This window comes from Polyodon spathula, chromosome 2 (genome assembly GCF_017654505.1).
Source record: "Polyodon spathula isolate WHYD16114869_AA chromosome 2, ASM1765450v1, whole genome shotgun sequence".
Lineage (NCBI taxonomy): Eukaryota > Metazoa > Chordata > Actinopteri > Acipenseriformes > Polyodontidae > Polyodon > Polyodon spathula.
This window is the reverse complement of record NC_054535.1, coordinates 105,730,586-105,750,247: the sequence shown is the minus strand read 5'-3', so window position 1 is coordinate 105,750,247 and position 19,662 is coordinate 105,730,586. Positions and strand designations below refer to the sequence as shown.

The 19,662-nt window shown below is 40.7% G+C and overlaps 1 protein-coding gene across 1 annotated transcript; it reads right to left on the bottom strand.

Moving 5' to 3' along the window:
* Window positions 1–1,266: 1,266 nt before the first annotated feature.
* Window positions 1,267–17,176, bottom strand: LOC121306591 (aminopeptidase NAALADL1-like). The gene is made up of 19 exons (XM_041238408.1): window positions 16,983–17,176; window positions 15,143–15,315; window positions 14,685–14,806; window positions 8,909–9,028; window positions 8,052–8,244; window positions 7,818–7,911; window positions 7,461–7,562; window positions 6,931–7,016; window positions 6,303–6,422; window positions 6,020–6,105; window positions 5,728–5,791; window positions 5,415–5,482; window positions 5,198–5,289; window positions 4,645–4,738; window positions 4,132–4,213; window positions 3,457–3,630; window positions 3,024–3,111; window positions 2,143–2,235; window positions 1,267–1,476 (listed from the first exon to the last, which is right to left on the bottom strand). Exons 1-19 carry the CDS (start codon window positions 17,174–17,176, stop codon window positions 1,299–1,301), a joined length of 2,223 nt encoding a protein of 740 aa, XP_041094342.1. The 3' UTR covers window positions 1,267–1,298.
* Window positions 17,177–19,662: the final 2,486 nt, after the last annotated feature.

The window sequence follows — 19,662 nt, the reverse complement described above, 5'->3', positions numbered from 1 at the left end:
TCTTTTACGGTTTTATTTATTTATTTTGGGGGGACAGGGACTTGCTGGCACAGTACAGTTTATGCCTATTTTATTGGATTCTGTTGGGTCAGGAAGTGTATTGGCCTGAACAGAAAATGAGTTTGATCAGCTAGGACAGCTTGCATTATCATTTACTTGCTGTAGTCCAAGACTCTGAAGAGATCAATAAAGAAAATTAATGTTGATTTGGTGAAGGATATCATGTGACAACAAACAATTCTAATTCTCGCTGGTTTTTATATGGTCTGATTCGATTCGGTGCTTTTAGCCATTTGTAATTGATTATTTCAATTGAAATAAAGGAAGAATGTTTCCCAGTGTATTTTATTTTCTAAGAATATGTACACTTCACTACAGTGATGCTAGCATTCTGTTATCAACAAAAGCAATCCAAACCTTTTGAATGAATTATCTGAGACCTCTAAAGGAAAATACTAAACAGAAAATATATTTTAGGTAGCTGGGTAGAAATATATGAAAGATAACTAGGTTGAGAAACTATACGAGAAAGATGGGGGAACAAAGAGATGCATCTTCCAATGACAAATTGACAGTTGCCGTCCCTCATGGTGCTGTGCCTCTGATAGGCAATCCAGCACCCCAGCGTCTGTACAAATCAGTTGTGTTTCGTCCGGATCTGTTCTGAGATCCCATTCTAGAATTCATAACTTACCACTAAGACTAAACTGCTTTACAATGCAAATAGAAAAACTGCAGCAGACATCAAATACATTTATGTATATATATTCTTTACCCTGCCGACTATTTTTTTTACCTCAACTATTCAGTCAAATTAGTAGCTGTTTTAACCCCATTCTAAATACCAAACTGCTCCCTCCTCTTAGAAGTGAGTTGGAACCACTGACAGTTTTAAGCACGGCTGAATCAAGTTTAAACATTGCTTATATCTTTAGTTAATACTGCTTTAGGGCTACATTCTCCATGTGCGTCTGAACCATGTGCAAAAGAGCTGGAGTGGTTTGCACAAGCAGTTCTAGAGATTTGAACCTGCTCTCAGCGACAGGGTTAGAATTCGTAGTGACGGTGCATCACTCGATGCTGTCCGCTACGCTCTGCCTATCTTATTTCAATCCACTGTGCAAGTTTTGTTATCTGCGACACCAAGAACAAAAGCGAAGGTCTCACAAACATAAAAAAACTGCCACACCATTTTTTTGTCAAATACAAACCAGTGATTATTGAAGTATTTAAAGGAAACAAGTCAAGTCTGTTCTCAGTTGGTGTTTTCTCTCATCAAGGTGACAGACCAGATGCCTCTATATCACAGCCTCCAATGTGGACGCAGCGCCCTCTATGGCCTGGATGACTATTGTTAGGTGCTTCCTGACCTGCTCCCAGTCTCTTTTTAACCTGCTGTTGTCTGCCTTTGCAAAGGCATCGGCCAGGCCAGGGAAAGTGGCCACACCCGAAGACCGGGAGGTCCAGATCACATGTCTGCAAAGAACCATGGAAACGAGTGAACAAACACACAAACACAAATATATGTACTGTAGAACAAGCTTTTGTGCTGTTGCTCACATAACTGGTTATTGCGTCATCTCTGCTATTTTGTGTGTTGGTAACTTATAAAAACTGCATCTCCCTGTTTTTAAATCTGCTTTTAGTCTTAATAGGCAAGGTAGTGTAGTCGATCAGTTGATGGGTGTTTTTGAACCCTGCAAAAAAATTACTGTGTTACAAGGAACAGTCTCAAAAATGTTAAATTATTCTTATTTCTTTTTTATAGGTTAGAAAGTCTTTAGCTCACATGTTACCACTTTGGTGCCATATCCGTTACACAGAGCCATTGCATTGCCATTGTACAGAACATTATTGACTAACCAGACAAGAAGACCACTTGGCCCAACAATGCTCATGCGGTTCCTAGCAGCTCATGGGAGATCATTAGCATGGGATGCCCAAACATAGTGTTATCTGTAAAGCTGGTCCTCCATTCTGACACTCGCGAGCCAGTCCTGGTGTTTATTCCAAGCAGGTCTTAGTTTAGTTCACTGCCTCTTTGCAGGTTCAATGAACTACTTTAGAACCTGCTTGGAGAAAAAAACCTGCACTGGACTAGATCTCAAGGGACAGAAAAGAGTAAAGCACGTGCCAAGTTACCGATAGTGGTATTTGTCTGGGAAGGCCATGGGGTCAAGGAAAGCCCTGTCCAGGAACATCAGCTGGTCATTAATCTTGCGAATCTTCAGAGGACTGGGAGGGCAAAGAGAAAACAGATTTACAAACCGACGACATCAGCTCTGGCCCACACCTGCCAGCTGTCGAAAAATCATGCTTATTTAGCAATACTGAAGAAAACCCCAAAAAGGCCTGTTTCACCAATTAGCACTAAACCACAAGTAACATTAGCATTAGATAAGAGAATCCAAATTAGGTCTAATCAGGAAACCACACAATGATTTTTCAGATTGCTTGAATCCACTGACCAAAATAAATAATTATTTGAGCAAATTAAAGTAGTTTTTTTCTCTCAACATTTCTTTTTAAATAATTTTATAATATGGGCTACCAGTGCTTCATACAAACATTTTGTTTGTTATTCTTGAATAACCAAGCTGAACCTTGTCTTTCTGTCATTAAAAAAAACAACAGCATCTATCCAATGTATGGCCAGCAGGTGACACTGTTGCTCTGTTTAAAGGTGATGTCTTCTATGGCACTAGAATATTATAATACTAAAACGGAAAGATAATTGATAACAATATTTTAAAGGAAAAGTCTTGAAATCCAATCAAATTAACTTTTTGTCAGCTATAGAAATGTACATGTTATAAACAGGCAAAACATTTTATGAACACATTATCAATGATTTAAAAACTATTCTCGCTCCATTTATCACATGAATTTCACATTTTCTAAGCGTGGCTTATGGAGACTTCAGGAATATTTTACATGTCCAATCCGAATCCAGGACTTGTATGCATGTATAAATCAAAAGTACACACAATAATCATCTAAAAATCACATTTAAAAGCCCTCACATTTCTTTGGCCTTGTCCAAGTTGTGGATTTGTTGGTTCAGAAAGGAGGTGGCTTCACGGAACCTTTTTACAGCTGCGTTTAATGGTTCTGAAGAAAAGAAGATGAGGTTATATCATTAAGCAGCCTGGAAATGAAAGAGCTATAGCTAATGAAAGCAGCAGAGGGCAGCTACTTAAGGAACAATATGTATCTAAGAAGTGACATGGAAAGTAGAGATATGGCTGCAATGATGGAACAGGTTCGATAAATGTCATACACAACAGTCTTCAACTCCTATTCATTACAGCCAAACTAGAACCAAGCAACTAAGCAATATAACTGATGGTCTTTTAGTCTCTCTCTCTCTTTTCTCTTTTGGTAACATTAGCACTAGACCTGTCTTCATTGAAGAGTGGAGGAAACACTGTGCCAGTAACCCACAGCCTCTCTTACCCAGTGAGATGCCTGCGACGTTCATCTTGTCTCTGAAGTTCTCTGCGGCAGTGTTGTAGTACTGCTCTACCGCCTCGGCGTAGTCGCTGGGGTTGAATGGGATAACCAGGCTGTCTGCCAGCCGCAGCAGCACATTGCCAGCGGTGCGCGCCACGGTCTGGTGACTCGTGAACCCTGGGGAGCGCAATCAAACACAGCGGATCGGAATTACACTTGAGGTAAAGCCAAAACCTCATTCAGACACTGCAGAAGAGGTTTGAGTGATTTAGGAGTGGTTTTGATCAAGCTATACCCTACCGAGATTTTACAGCACCACAGAATCCACCTGGGTTGCATCAACCACCTACAGTTTGATATCCTGGAATTACCCCTAAAAGTAGGCGATTGACGCAATTCAGGCGATTTCACAGTGCTGTAAAATGCTCTAATACTCCTGGGGTGCTAATCCCAAGGGGGTGTAAATTGATCAGACCAACTGCAGTTGCTCTTATTGCTAGTTGTAATTCAGGGGGGGTCCTGGATAAGACCAAAATGATATTCACAACTAAAATTAAAAAAAAAGTAATTCAAAATATTTTATTTTACAGTAATACTCCAGATTATAAACACGAAAATAGCCACAGTTTATTATAAATAAGGAGTCATAGTAATTGAAATGTGAAGTCTTTCGCATACCTGGGTCTATGTACTTGGAAGTGTAGTCGAAGGTGTCATAGGCAGTGTGATAGGCAGGATAGATTCGGGCTTTGGTTTTACTCTACAAGGGGAAAGAAATCCTCTATTTTAATATTAAACAACATTGAGAACTGCTCATTCACCTATTGTGGATCACGGTTCTGATTATTATTATTATTATTATTATTATTATTATTATTATTATTATTATTATTATTATTATTATTATTATTATACTGCTTTCCAGTAAAACTCTGGATATATTTAGACATAAATATAATGTATTTAATTATGCACAGACACAGGAAACTTGTGTCTAAAATCTTATTTTATCATATTATTAAATTTTTAATATACTTCAATTTTTTTTTTAAAATACATCTTTACATGTTTTTACAAAAATAATCATGATGTAAGAAAATATCCTTGATTTTAAAAAAGCTTCTCTTTAACTCCCAACCTGTTAAAGCATGCATCGACAGCCCAGAAGAGCAGTGGAGGTGAGTGTATTACCCTGTCATAGGTGTAGGCAATGTCCATGGAGGTGATTCCCAGGTAGTGCATGAAGGCTGCGTAGTCACTGCCAGCCCCAGTCAAATATTCAAGACTGGAGAATGGAGAAGCAACGCAAAACTGCATCAGTGAAGCTCAGACACAGCAGCTCATCAATGCTGCAACCTGCCAGTCTGTCTCTTTAAGACCTGTCTGGTGCACCTGCTTAAAAACGCACCTCACAGTACAAATGTAAAACATGTTTCATTGTTCAGATTTATTGCAGCCATAGAGAAGTGTCTTAAAGGTGCTACACTGCAGCCAATAAACCAATTCAATACATTGAAACACTTGTTCTATCAAAGGTATTTATGCTGACAACGATATCCTGCACAATACAAGGTTATAGAAAACTTGCACTTAGGACATTTCACCTGGAGAGTGAAACTATCCCCACCCCTACTACGCCTTCTTTACTGCTATTAACTAACTAGCTTCCTTCCCCTGATGACTGACAAGCTTTCCAGCCAGTGACAAGCTTTGCCCCTGCATACATTACCGATTGGTTGCTCACCTGGGAATGATCCCATAGCTGGGGCTGCTCCGATTGGAATACCGCATCCAGTTGTCATAAACAGAGGTGGTCTGGGATCCGGGAGTCTTCACCTGGAATTAGACAATATAGGAATTGTTTAGTATACACACAAGAGCAGCTCAACAGTCATGATTTCCATCTGCCTCCTCAGCCTGCCCTATAACTGTCCAGCACATCTGCTTCTCCCTGCTGTTACCTGCTTGGCTGCTGTGAAGATGACACTCTGGGCTGCAGGGGATCCTTGGCCTCTCAGAGTGGCGTTTGCTGCGGGAGGGAAGCAAAGAGATTAATATGAACCGGGACACAACAACCAGGACCACTAAAAACATGACAGACACAGGGTTCAAATACTCTGGCTCCATATTATGAGGCAAAACTGGCACATACGTCTGTCTTCTCCATCTCAGAACAGAACAGGAAATGGCACCACTAGTCGACTAGTTTAGTGTCTAAATGACAGAAATAGAACTATAGAATTTGCAGCATTGCATTCAAATCAAGTTTCTTACCAAAAACAGAGATATCCACATTGATATAGGCGATGGTCCTGTCCCTCAGCATGCTGTAGTATTCCTGCAGTGATACAGTATAGTCAAACTAGGAGCATTTAAAGTGAAGGTGCCGTACAAGAAGAGCTGAGAATCACTGCATCAGCACAACTGGATCATCAGGAGAGTTGGATTAAACATACAGTCTAAAATGGCTAAACGCCGTCAAACAAAAGTCAGTTTTCTAACCAAAAGGCTGGAGTTTTGTTTATTGCTCAAATGAAAAACAAAAGGGCAGTTAATGAATTGTTACCTCAGCATATTCTGTTGAGCCGATCAAGCCAAACTCTTCTGCACCCCAGCTCCCAAAAATGATGGACCTGCGTGGCCTCCACTTCCCTGGTAAGAGACAGGGCCGGGTTGAACGGTTAGCGCTGTGTCAGCTCCCTGCACAGTCTCAGCGCCAATGCACATCAATAAATGAAAATATGGGGCATGTATATAAAAATATATATATTTTTCAAATGTGTAGCTGAATTAAAAAGAGGCACAGTTTTCAAGGCTCTGGTTAGCCATCGATTGAGAGAGTCCCGTACCTTCCTTCAGCATTTTCCCCAGGACCCGAGTGATCTCCAGCATGACCGCAGTGCCACTGCTCGGGTCGATGGCTCCGTGCACCCAGCTGTCTCTGTGATTGCCGTAGATAACGTACCGGTCTGAGGAAGAAGATCTGTGTTTAAAAAAGCACTTTGATTCATTTCACCAGAATCAGTTCAGCTGCAGCTTAACGTCACATTGCAGCCGTGCTCAGCACAGTAGCTAAAATAACAATCACACCAGTTGCTTTTAGTCTGCAGGCGTGCAATATGTGGGGTGAGAATACTGAGTCTATTTGAATGGGGGTTTTTTTTGTGTGTGGCTTGGTGAGGGGTGCTGTGTATAGCTTTTGTTTTAATCATTATCACAGATTATTACATTGGCAGACATACAATACCTCACATTAATGAGTGCTTGTATGCATGTACATGCATGTTGTGGGTGTGTGGTATGCATGTGCGTGCATGTTGTGTGTGTGCGGTATGCATGTGCATGTTGTGCACGCACGTAGTATGTGTGGTATGCATGTGCGTGCATGTTGTGTGTGTGGTATGCATGTGCGTACATGTTGTGTGTGTGTTGTGGTATGCATGTGTGTGCATATTGTGTGTATAAAGGAAACCTGACCTGGCTCCACGCTTCCCCGAATCACCCCCATCACATTGGCCGAGTCTTTCATCTCTTCTTTGTTGTAAACATTCACTTGAACATCACTGCAGAAGAGCAATAATAACACCTCCATCACGGTTATTTAGGAATCAATGCATATTATACAGAAGGCATAAAGGTATACTAACAAGAACAGAGTGAATACATAAAGGTATATTAACAAGAACAGACTCAATACATAAAGGTATATTAACATGAACAGTCAATATGCCTGTGTGTGGATTGCCTCGCTCTGTGTGATGCATCTGCATGCGTTAACCGAGATCGCTACAGTATATTAACATGAACAGACTCAATACATAAAGGTATATTAACACAAACAGACTCAATACATAAAGGCATATTAACACGAACAAAGTAAATAGTTTTTTGTGATTATTGCACGTTTTGGGAATGCTGTAGGGTCCATGATGTCATCAGAATTAGACACTACTGTGTGTACTGAAACTCTGGAGGGGTAGAAATGTGGATGAGACAGGAAAGGGTACCTGTTTGCAAACGCACTGGTGCTGCTGAATCCAGGACCCAGTTTGTATGTGCAGTTAAAGGATCCTTGCCAAGCTGCTGGGGCCTCATCACCATCCAGTTTACTAAATCAAACAGCAACAGGGTTACTCATACTGAGCAGTGTCTTCTAGTTACCATATACCCTAGATGAGAAACCACTTTTAAATAGGCACGCCACTCATCTTCCTTACTATCGATCACATGTCTTTAAGTTAGATGGAGTCACTTGGAAGTCTCTCATTCGGTCCCAAACCGGTTAGGATACGCTGCCATCAGAACACTGAGGAACCCGTCCGTCAACCACACAGCTGGAGCTACTACTGCAGAGGTGTACTAACCAGATTAGAGCATAAGCATCTTCAAATCCGATTGGCTGAGTCGCGATAGGTGGTCTTCCTGTGATGCCACTCACTGGAATTCTGTATGTGTGTTCTGGAAAGCAAGAGTCAGAGGGATGAAATGATGCCCCATTGCTTTTAGTCTGAGCAGCCATGCAATATCCTGCAGCATATTTCCATAGCCATTACATTTCTTCATAATCATTTATGCTTCCTGTTAAGAGCCACGGTTACCTTTAGCAGCATAGTACGGGGTAAGCAGGTCTCCAAAGTAGCTTTTGAAAGAGCCCCTCTCCGCCCCCGACGGGGGCAGGTACCAGGAGTGGGGGTATGTCTCAGTAGCGTCCGACATCTTTCCATCGTTAATATCGGCGGGGTCTGTGTAAACGAGCACCCCAGCCACTCCGAACTTGGCTCCGTTTATTGCCTTCAGACACATAACACACATGCTGAGATTATACTGTAGAGCCTGGAGGGTATTCTACCCTAGCTTGTCCATTTAACAGGACGTAACTGAGTGAGGTGTCCCCTGTCACATGCAAATTGTAAACATCTATAAGTATTGTGTACATTAGTAGATCTGGGGCTTAAATACCAACATTTTGTTTAGCACCTCCCCAAAAGGCAAGCTAGCCAGCCATGGTAGACTGCCCATCCCCTGTCACACACCATCTTGACCCCTTTCTATTTCCTGCCACTGAACAGCCAATGAAACTGAAACACTGACTACTGAGGCGATATGGACATTTTATAAATGGTTTTAATGCTACATGTTATGTGCATTAGACTGTATTTATACAGTATTTAATAATAAATGGAAAAGACAGTGCATACTGAATATGAAATATATTTTCCTACACTGTACACTTACTACTATCTACAGTAACTGAAACAGTTTCCGCAGTGCACCGGTTTGACCAGCAGAGGGACGTGGTTAGCAGTTGGTGCTTGGGGTTCCATCAAGGTCTGTTCGGCCATATTTTCAACTTCTTGACAGTATCACAGGTGTTTCTAAGCCCAGCCTCTCAGAAACGTGTGCACAGTATTCAGTCAGCACGTGGTACAGCAGCGAGCTCTGGGCTGCGGCTTACCTTATCGGCTCGGCCAGCCCCGCCATACCTCACGATCGCAATGGTACCGTTCAGATCAATGGTCTTGTTCAGGAATTCGTAATCACTGACTTTCCCCTGGTTTGCATAAACAAGCTTTCCCTAAAAAAATACATATAAATCAATTATGCATAGGAAAGTACTGTTAAGGTTATCCAGTGTAGAGATGTCATGTCATTGTGTGCACAGAGCATACTGTATGGGGCCAGTCTTAAAAACAACAGCAAAATGCTTCTGTTTAATAGTAGTTCATCAGTACTGTCTTCTTTTTAGTGATTTCTAATAAGTTAATACATTGTTTGTACGCTTGTCTGTCATTTGAAAAGGTGAAACTGCACAGGATGAGATCTCTGGGACAGTAAGAGGTGAAACTGCACAGGATGAGATCTCTGGAACAGTAAGAGATGAAGCTGCACAAGATGAGATCTCTGGGACAGTAAGAGATGAAGCTGCACAGGATGAGATCTCTGGGACAGTAAGAGATGAAATTGCACATGATGAGATCTCTGGGACAGTGAGAGGTGAAACTGCACAGGATGAGATCTCTGGGACAGTAAGAGGTGAAACTGCATAGAGTGAGATCTGTGGGACAGTAAGAGGTGAAACTGCACAGGATGAGATCTCTGGGACAGTAAGAGATGAAACTGCACAGGATGAGATCTCTGGGACAGTAAGAGATGAAACTGCACAGGATGAGATCTCTGGGACAGTAAGAGATTAAACTGTACAGGAGGAGATCTCTGGGACAGTAAGAGATACCCTTCACACTAATAATAGCTTTTAAAAAGCCATTCCTGCAGTTCCCTTCCTGTTCTACAGATCTGCTGGAACAGGATGCCAGGGTGAGAACGGCACTCAATATCTGATATTCCTACAGAGCTGCACTCAATGCGCGGGGCGGACAGACAAAACCTTACATTATCAGTTTTACTTTAAATAATCATTTACTGCATAAGGAAGTTAATCTTTACTGCTGCTTCTCATCTCTTATGAACTCCAGTTGTCAGATTACCTTTGTCAGCATAATTTTCAGATAAGAACATAAGAACATAAGAAAGTTTACAAACGAGAGGAGGCCATTCGGCCCATCTTGCTCGTTTGGTTGTTAGTAGCTTATTGATCCCAAAATCTCATCAAGCAGCTTCTTGAAGGATCCCAGGGTGTCAGCTTCAACAACATTACTGGGGAGTTGATTCCAGACCCTCACAATTCTCTGTGTAAAAAAGTGTCTCCTATTTTCTGTTCTGAATGCCCCTTTTTCTAAACTCCATTTGTGACCCCTGGTCCTTGTTTCTTTTTTCAGGCTGAAAAAGTCCCTTGGGTCGACACTGTCAATACCTTTTAGAATTTTGAATGCTTGAATTAGGTCGCCACGTAGTCTTCTTTGTTCAAGACTGAACAGATTCAATTATTTTAGCCTGTCTGCATATGACATGCCTTTTAAGCCCGGAATAATTCTGGTCGCTCTTCTTTGCACTCTTTCTAGAGCAGCAATATCTTTTTTATAGCGAGGTGACCAGAACTGCACACAATATTCAAGATGAGGTCTTACTAGTGCATTGTACAGTTTTAACATTACTTCCCTTGATTTAAATTCAACACTTTTCACAATGTATCCGAGCATCTTGTTAGCCTTTTTTATAGCTTCCCCACATTGTCTAGATGAAGACATTTCTGAGTCAACAAAAACTCCTAGGTCTTTTTCATAGATTCCTTCTCCAATTTCAATATCTCCCATATGATATTTATAATGTACATTTTTATTTCCTGCGTGCAGTACCTTACACTTTTCTCTATTAAATGTCATTTGCCATGTGTCTGCCCAGTTCTGAATCTTGTCTAGATCATTTTGAATGACCTTTGCTGCTGCAACAGTGTTTGCCACTCCTCCTACTTTTGTGTCGTCTGCAAATTTAACAAGTTTGCTTACTATACCAGAATCTAAATCATTAATGTAGATTAGGAATAGCAGAGGACCTAATACTGATCCCTGTGGTACACCACTGGTTACCACACTCCATTCTGAGGTTTTTCCTCTAATCAGTACTTTCTGTTTTCTACATGTTAACCACTCCCTAATCCATGTACATGTGTTTCCTTGAATCCCAACTGCGTTCAGTTTGAGAATTAATCTTTTGTGCGGGACTTTGTCAAAAGCTTTCTGGAAATCTAAATAAACCATGTCATATGCTTTGCAATTATCCATTATCGATGTTGCATCCTCAAAAAAATCAAGCAAGTTAGTTAGACACGATCTCCCTTTCCTAAAACCATGTTGACTGTCTCCCAGGACCCTGTTACCATATAGGTAATTTTCCATTTTGGATCTTATTATAGTTTCCATAAGTTTGCATATAATAGAAGTCAGGCTTACTGGTCTGTAGTTACCTGGTTCAGTTTTGTTTCCCTTTTTGTGGATCGGTATTACGTTTGCAATTTTCCAGTCTGTCGGTACCACCCCTGTGTCAAGAGACTGCTGCATGATCTTGGTTAGCGGTTTGTAAATTACTTCTTTCATTTCTTTGAGTACTATTGGGAGGATCTCATCCGGCCCAGGGGATTTGTTTATTTTAAGAGCTCCTAGTCCCTTTAACACTTCTGCCTCAGTTATGCTAAAGTTATTTAAAACTGGATAGGAACTGGATGACATGTGGGGCATGTTGTCAGTATCTTCCTTTGTAAAAACTTGTGAAAAGTAATCATTTAACATATTTGCTATATTTTTTTTTTTTTCCTTCATCTACGATTTTGCCATTTGTATCTCTTAAACATTTAACCTCCTCTTTGAATGTTCTCTTGCTGTTGTAATATTGGAAAAACATTTTGGAATTGGTTTTAGCTCCCTTAGCAATGTTTATTTCTATTTCTCTCTTGGCCTTTCTAACTTCCTTTTTGACTTGCGTTTGCAGTTCTGTGTACTCTTTCTGCGTACTTTCTTTTTGGTCCTTTTTTAATGCTCTGTAAAGTGTCTTTTTTCGCTGAATATTTTTTTTAATTGATCTATTAAACCATTTTGGCAATTTAGTTTTACATTTAGATTTGTCTACTTTAGGGATATAATTGTTTTGCGCCTCTAGTACTACATTTTTGAAGAACAACCATCCTTCTTCTGTGGGTGTTTTCTCTATTTTACTCCAATCTACTTCTGTTAGTCTCTGTTTCATACCTTCATAGTTTGCTTTTCTAAAATTGTAAACCTTAGCTTTAGTCTTTACTTTTGGGGATTTAAAAAACACTTCAAATGAGACCATGTTGTGGTCTGAGTTTGCCAGTGGTTCTCTGACCTCTGTTTTAGTTATTCTATCTTCGTTATTTGAAAAGACTAAATCAAGGCATGCCTCCCCTCTAGTGGGTGCCTTCACAAATTGTGTTAGGAAGCAGTCATTTGTCATTTCCACCATTTCTATTTCATCCTTCGTGCTACCCACCGGGTTTTCCCATTTTATTTGGGGGAAGTTGAAATCCCCCATTAGTATGGCTTCTCCTTTGCTACACACATTTCTAATGTCATTGTATAACAGATTATTGTGCTCACCGTCTGAATCTGGCGGTCTATAGCATGCTCCTATTATTATGCCTTTTGAATTTTTGTCTGTTATTCTGACCCATATTGATTCGGTTTTATTTTCTTTGTCCAGGTTTAACACCTGGGCTTCAAGACTGTTTCTTATGTATAGCGCTACCCCTCCTCCTCTTCTGTCCTGCCTGTCTTTCCTATACAGTGTATACCCACAAATATTATATTCGTCCCCATCACTCTCAGACAACCAAGTTTCTGTAACACCTATCACATCATAGTTACCTGTTAGTGCAGTAGCTTCAAGTTCTAGAATTTTGTTTCTGATACTTCTAGCATTTAGATAAATACATTTAATGGTTGTCTTACCTGAGTTGTTGTTCTTGTTTTGATGCGGTCTCCCTTCTGTTTTTTTGTTGATTTCTCCCCCCTTCCTTTCTAGTTTAAATGCTTCCGAACCTGCTCGAGGATCTTTTCTCCGAGTAGACTAGTTCCCTTGTTATTTAAATGCAGTCCATCCCGTCTATACAGATAGTCCTCGTTGTAGAATGTGGTCCAATGATCAAGATAGGTGAAGCCTTCCCGTGTGCACCACGTCTTCAGCCATTCGTTTTGATTAATTATTTCCAGCTGTCCATATGGTCCTTTGCAAGGTGCAGGTAGTATACCAGAAAATACCACAGTTTTGGTTTTCTCTTTTAATTTCCTTCCTAGCTCTCTGAATTTGTTTTGCAGGGATTTTGGTCTGTCTCTTCCAATGTTGTTTGTACCGATGTGGACGACTACTACCGGGTCGTCTCCTGTTCGTTCTAGGAGCCTGTCCACGTTTTCAGTGATGTGCTTGACCGAGGCTCCCAGAAGGCAGCACACTGTTGTAGTAAGGGGGTCCAAACTGCGAATTGAACTTGCTGTGTTTCTCAATATGGAGTCCCCAACAATCATGACCTCCCTTCTTTTTGCTGTCTGGTCACCACTGTCAATAGGGTCCTGGATGTTGTTCCTTTCATTCTCTTGTTGTTGGTTCTGCTCATCAAAATTCTGAAGTGACTCAAATCTGTTGGTTGTTTTGATTTCTGGTGGTTGTGTTTGACGAAGTTTCTTTTTTTCCCTGCTTCTGCCTACCTGAACCCAGCTGTTCTGACCTTCTATCTCCCTGGTGGCTTTCAGTCTGTTAGGGGTGATGCAGACTTCCATGAATTGTGGGTGTGCCAGTTCCTCAAGATCCTGTTGCTGTCTCACTTCTTCCAGCTCCATTTCTAGCATACTTACTAGTTTATGCAAATCCTGGATCGCGCGGCACTTTACGCACACTTAGTTTAGCTCCGCTGGGTTTTCTCGGATTTCCCACATCAAGCAGGTGTCACAGATTACTGGCTTGAAGACCATGTTGAGGTTTTTTTTTTTTTTTTAAGTTTAGTTTCTTCTGCAGCCGTCAGCCTGCTTTCAAACTGCTTCGAAACTGCTCTGTACTTTTCCACGCCTGTACTTCTCCCACTCGCTGTCGCTGGGAAGACTGCCTCGTTTAACTGCGTTGTTCTGCTGTGCTGTTGGCTCCTCCCCTCGCCCGTGTCTCAAAACGGCGCTGAATTTGAATCAGCTGCTCCGAGTTTCAGCTTGTTTGTTATCAGAAAAACACACGCGGCTGTTTGACTTTGAGCTGCTGCTGTGTTTCCCCAATGTCCTCTGTTTTCTGATTAAAGCAATTCAAGATGCAATTTCTCCTTTCTGCTTCTAAACTGCTCTGTACTTTTCCACGCCTGTACTTCTCCCACTCGCTGTCGCTGGGAAGATCATGATAACCTGAATAATACCCTTACCTAGCAATACTTTTTGTTGCATACTCTCTGTTGCATAAAAGAAACTTGTTCTCAGTATACCAGGCTGGTATTATACTTACTCAACCTGCTGCTCCTGGATTACGATAAACATTGCAAAACTTGGCATTGACAACTCTTGTTTTTCTCTTTCTGTGATTTTGATGTGATACTGAAGTAATAAATACCACTCTACATACAGTCTGACCTTTGCTTCTCTGCTAAGCTTTTTAAAAAAGACAAATATATATATATATATATATATATATATATATATATATATATATATATATATATATTTAAGAAAACTGTCTAAATCATGCAAATAATTAATTTCCAAGAAAAGGGTGCACACTACAATGGTCTTCAGTGAGAGTGGTTGGTGGTCTCAGCGAGGTGCTGTGTGATCAGTGCTGGACACACTCACCTTTGGGTGCCCTGCTGGTGCGTACGCAGCGTAGGGCTGCACCACCGCTGGGTCATTTTGATCTTCTGTGTAGGCCTTCTCCTTGAGCCTGCTGGTGTACTGAACTGTGTTGGTTGGTGAAACTTCAAAAACAAAAATAAAAGTATCGGACTCTATACAACATTGATGTAACTGAGCGCTAGTCACTAAACTTCAACTTATTTAAAGAATGTATTTTATACAAAAAAAACATTAACAAAATACCAACAATAAGGGTTATTCCAACAAACTTTTCTCTTTTCATGGAAACAGATCTTAAACTTTTGAAACATTTGAACTTCGAAGACATTAAAAAATATTTTCAGTTGAAACGTTTCTTGATCATTCAATACTTACACTTCCCTTGAGAGAAGACGATGTAGGATCATGCAACACTGCACAATGGAAACAGCTAAGATGAGGGTCTTATGATCTCTTACCTACTGTGAAGCTGTTTGGCGTGTTCTTATCAGGGAAGGACAGGAACACCTTGTAGGTCTGTCTCCACGCGTCATCCAGCCCGGTGTTGGGGTCCTTCCATCGATCCAGCATGAACTTCACCAGCTTCTCATCCCCGGGAGTGGTGGCCATGTGGGGCTCCAACGCCAGAGTCCTGAGGGGGGGGGGGGGGGGGGGGGGGGGGGGGGGGGGGGGGGGGGGGCGGACCAAGTGTTAAAGAGAAGCTTGTTCAGCACGTTCACCTCCGGAAGCCTGGGTGTGAACCTGGCTGATCAGGTCCCTTTGTTAGTCCTCATTTTAGCCCCCAGCAAACGTTATTATAATCCACATCACAAAACCTCCACACTATTAGCAGTTCCTGTTTAGCGGGGCCCAGGGCCTGAGTACCAGAGGTTGTTCTGTCCAGGATTGAGGTGCATTCCATTGCAGAGCTATGAGACAAGGAAGCTTTTTTAGGATCTGCCAGCAATTTGCTTCCAGTGTCACTACTCCACAATTTCTTTAGGCGTGTGTAACTGGGATAAGTGCTCTCCGAGACTAAAGTAGCACAAAATAACACATCTAAATGGAATCGTTCCTCACTTTTCAGAGACATTTTCCAATGAAATAAATGAACACACACTTAAGTAAAAATTCTGTGAAAGAATTAGAAGCTATAAATCATTTAACTATTTCATTGCCAAGCTAAACAGAACATCGCCTCTCCTGCTGGGGACCTTAAAAATAGCAATTTGACAACATTATTTTAAAGCCCTTTGTTTAAGCATTGCGCAATTGAATCACATACACATTTTTAAACACACTTTGAACAGGAAATGTGAAACCTGAAGCAGCTGGTGCAGTTTTTCACAGTGTTGTGTTTTATAATAAGAAATATAAAATTGTACTTATGCATTTATATTTATATTTATATACTGTCGTTGATGCTTTCTGATGTATATCACTGAAAATGATCTTCAACCATTTAACCTAATTTGCTGGGTCATCTGACAAGATTACACAACAACCCAACCCAACTGAATATTTATGGCGAGACCGCTAGCCATTGGCACATTACGGACAGAGAGAATAGGACAAGGTCATACACTGAAAAATATCTTGCACAATACGAAGACTAAACGTGTGAAATGATCTTGACAACATCCTTATCTAGAAGAGTCCTTACTGATAGGAGAAGAGGGGCCAGCAGTACTTACATATGAACAGACATGCAGGCAGTACAGTACTGCGCTTATCTGGTTAAACAAACATAAAGCGGTCCCTTTGTAGTGTCTTATCACAGTATTTCATTGCATTTATAAAAAGATAGGGGAAGAAGCTGGCATTATTTATTTATTTATTTATTTATTTATTTCTTAGCAGACATCCTTATCCAGGGTAACTTACAATTGTTGCAAAATATCACAATACATGTTATCACATTATATCACATTATAGAATATCATAATACAGATAAGAGCAGATATTAAGTATGGGAGAACTACTAGAGAGAAGCAGTGTAAGCAACAGGGATTATCAGTAGTTTAAGAATCACATGAATATATACATTATTTATACAAAAAAGAATATACAATACGTGATCATGGATAGAAATTAGACTCTGAAAAGATCTTGCACAATGCAAAGCCTGAACGTGTGAAATCAGTCCTGGTAGCCCACTCTGGCTCCACCCATACGGAAAGAAAATACATGTTCAATATATTGAAAACATATATATTGTAATGCTATACATTTTAAATGTATGAACCATACAGACTATATATTAAAATATGTATTCCAGTTTGCTTGCCCAGCCTGTGCAGCTGTAAAGTGTTTACCTACTTCAGGTTTTGCTCAATGTTCTTGTTGTCCACCTCCTTGATGAACTGCTCAATCAGGGACTCGTCCACATCCCGGGACACCTCTTTCACCCATGCTGGAGTTGAGTCCTGCGATATCCCAAAATGCCCCACGAGGATGCCCACAGTCAGGAGCGCTGCCCCCGAAACTCCAAACAGAAGGACCTTCTTAAGCATCATGACCGGGTCTCCTCCAAACTCACAGACTGAACCAGCAGGTAAAAAACACCAGTGTTGGCTTTATGAATGCCATAAACATCGCCTGATAGGGACCTTGCAGGACACGCACCTGATTAGAGTTTACTCATTAGCCAGCCTCAGAACAGCTGACAGCTGAACTTCAGGTTAATAATGATATACATACAGCTCCAGGGTCGCAGTGCTCAATAAAGCTAGATGTATTTCTTAGATACCAGCAAAAAAGTATTTCTTTAGCTGGCCTGTACATGCTTATCCAGAACAACGCTCCCTCATGAGGCGTTCACAGTTCCCCTGGTTACAGCAGATAGGATGAAGTAGGGGTAGTTGTGATCACGCCACTTCAGGAATTACGCCTAAAGAAAAATGTTTATGTATGTTTGTGAAAAATCATTATAAAAATGTTAAACAAGAATATGCGTTTGTTACATGTTTTAGAATGGTCATGTTAATTATACATTTCATATATTTTAAAATTAGCCAGCCTCCACTTATAAGCCCCTGTTCGAATTTTCTGAACAAGGCGCTGTTCCCCATGATAGATGAGTCGTGGCATGAGCCAAGGTACTTGGCAACTACATCCGTGATAATATATTGAGCATCATATAAAACTTGCACATTTAAAGAATGATGGTGTTTGCATTCCTTGACTCTGGGGATATTGCAACATGTGTGCAATCTGCTACACCTAGCACGTTTGGGAAGCCAGACCACTGATAATATTTGTGTTTGGTTCTATTTTGTTCCACATCCCCAATTGAAAAATATTATATACCCTTGCCCTACGGAAAAGTGCATCTGTGACATCAATCAGCATTTTTGACATAGAAGACTGGTAGATGCTTGATCTGTCCCCAGCTGTTGTCTGGATGGCACCTGTTGCATGAAAATGAAAGGCTGCTGTAACCTTTACAGGCGCAGGTATACCGTGACTGCGGGCTGTTTGTGATTCTAAAGCAGACTCAAGCAGATCACAGAGCTCTGCTATAGTGCCTGTATCCAGTCTATATCTACACAGAACTTATTTTACCATTAGATCTAGACATGTCTCACAGGGCGAAATATTTTGGGTTTAGTGCAGGCTCGTTTGTTTTTTTCTTCATTCCTTGATCTCCTGCTGCAGTTGAAGAATTGGAAGCTCTTCGATAGTCTCCATTGTAGCCCTGTCAGCCCTCACAGTTTAAGACACGAGAGGGGGCATGTCTTAATTATGCATTTTTGTGTTTGGTAGCTTTGGAAATTAAGGTGTTATTTGCAAAATAGAACCAATTATGAATTTCAATTGGTTAACAAGTGTATTTTCAAAAAATTATATTGCGACGCTGACTTGTATGACTTCTGAAAATACATTTTGAAACAGATGTGGCGTCGCAAAGGTGTTTTGTTTTGCGACCTGTTTTTCCGCCTGCCCCTTTTGGAAATCAGGTTGAAAGTGTCAGCAAAATGTTTGAAATTCTCCATTTCGGGTGCTCTGTTGTTTGAGAGGTCGGGTGCATTTTGATTTTTTTAACCCTCTTGTATGGAGGTACAAACTCAGCACAGCTGCTTCAATGTGAATGTACAGTTTCGCGAATGCAGTCTTTAAAGTACGAACAACAGCTGCGACCACTTTGCGCAGTCAAAAGGATTGCAACACGATGCGGCCCTAACAGCAAATCGTGAAGCTGCACAGCTTGAAGCATTCACCTTCAACAGGAGTACAGTACGAACCAGGATTACATAAGCGATAGAGCCCGTCCATGCGGTGCTAAAATACATAGCTAAATTAACTTTAAAAAATCCCTAAAGGTAAACTGACGGCAGATTTCCATACATCTCTTAATTACTCAGTATCGCGGCAGATTTCCAAACTTCTCTACTCAGTTAAGTAAAGATTGGCTGGTGCGGATAAAACGTTCTTCTTCTTGCTAACATATTTATTTATTGGGGTCTTATAATTTATCTGGACATGTACAATCGTGCAATATTGAGTCGGACTCGAAACTTGTTGTTGGACACAGGGTTGGCAGTTTGACTGGCTGGTTTTGAGGGAGGGGGTTGTTTGGATCAAGCCGATGAAGGAATTGTGGAGCAATCCTGTCTTCCCAGAAAGTATGTTTAAGTAACTTTTTATGTTATCATATTCGCTGTAGATTTGAATGTTAAGGGAAATAACCGGTTTACTATATTTGTTATTGTCATCGGTACACTGAAAAAATCAAATGCTGCCCAAAGAAGTTCATGTGGCACTGAACCGTATGCATTAGCCACATCCAGGAATGTCACATGGAGCTCCTTCCTCTCCTTTTTAACAGCAAACATAAGATCAATCAGCTAACACTAAAACGGTAATTAATGGCAAATTTGAAACACGTCAATTTAAATGCCCGCTGCTAGCATGATAGTACAGAGAAGTAATGTAAAATAAACAAGTTAAACACAACACCATGTTAAAAAATGATATAATAATTATCAAGTTTAAAATC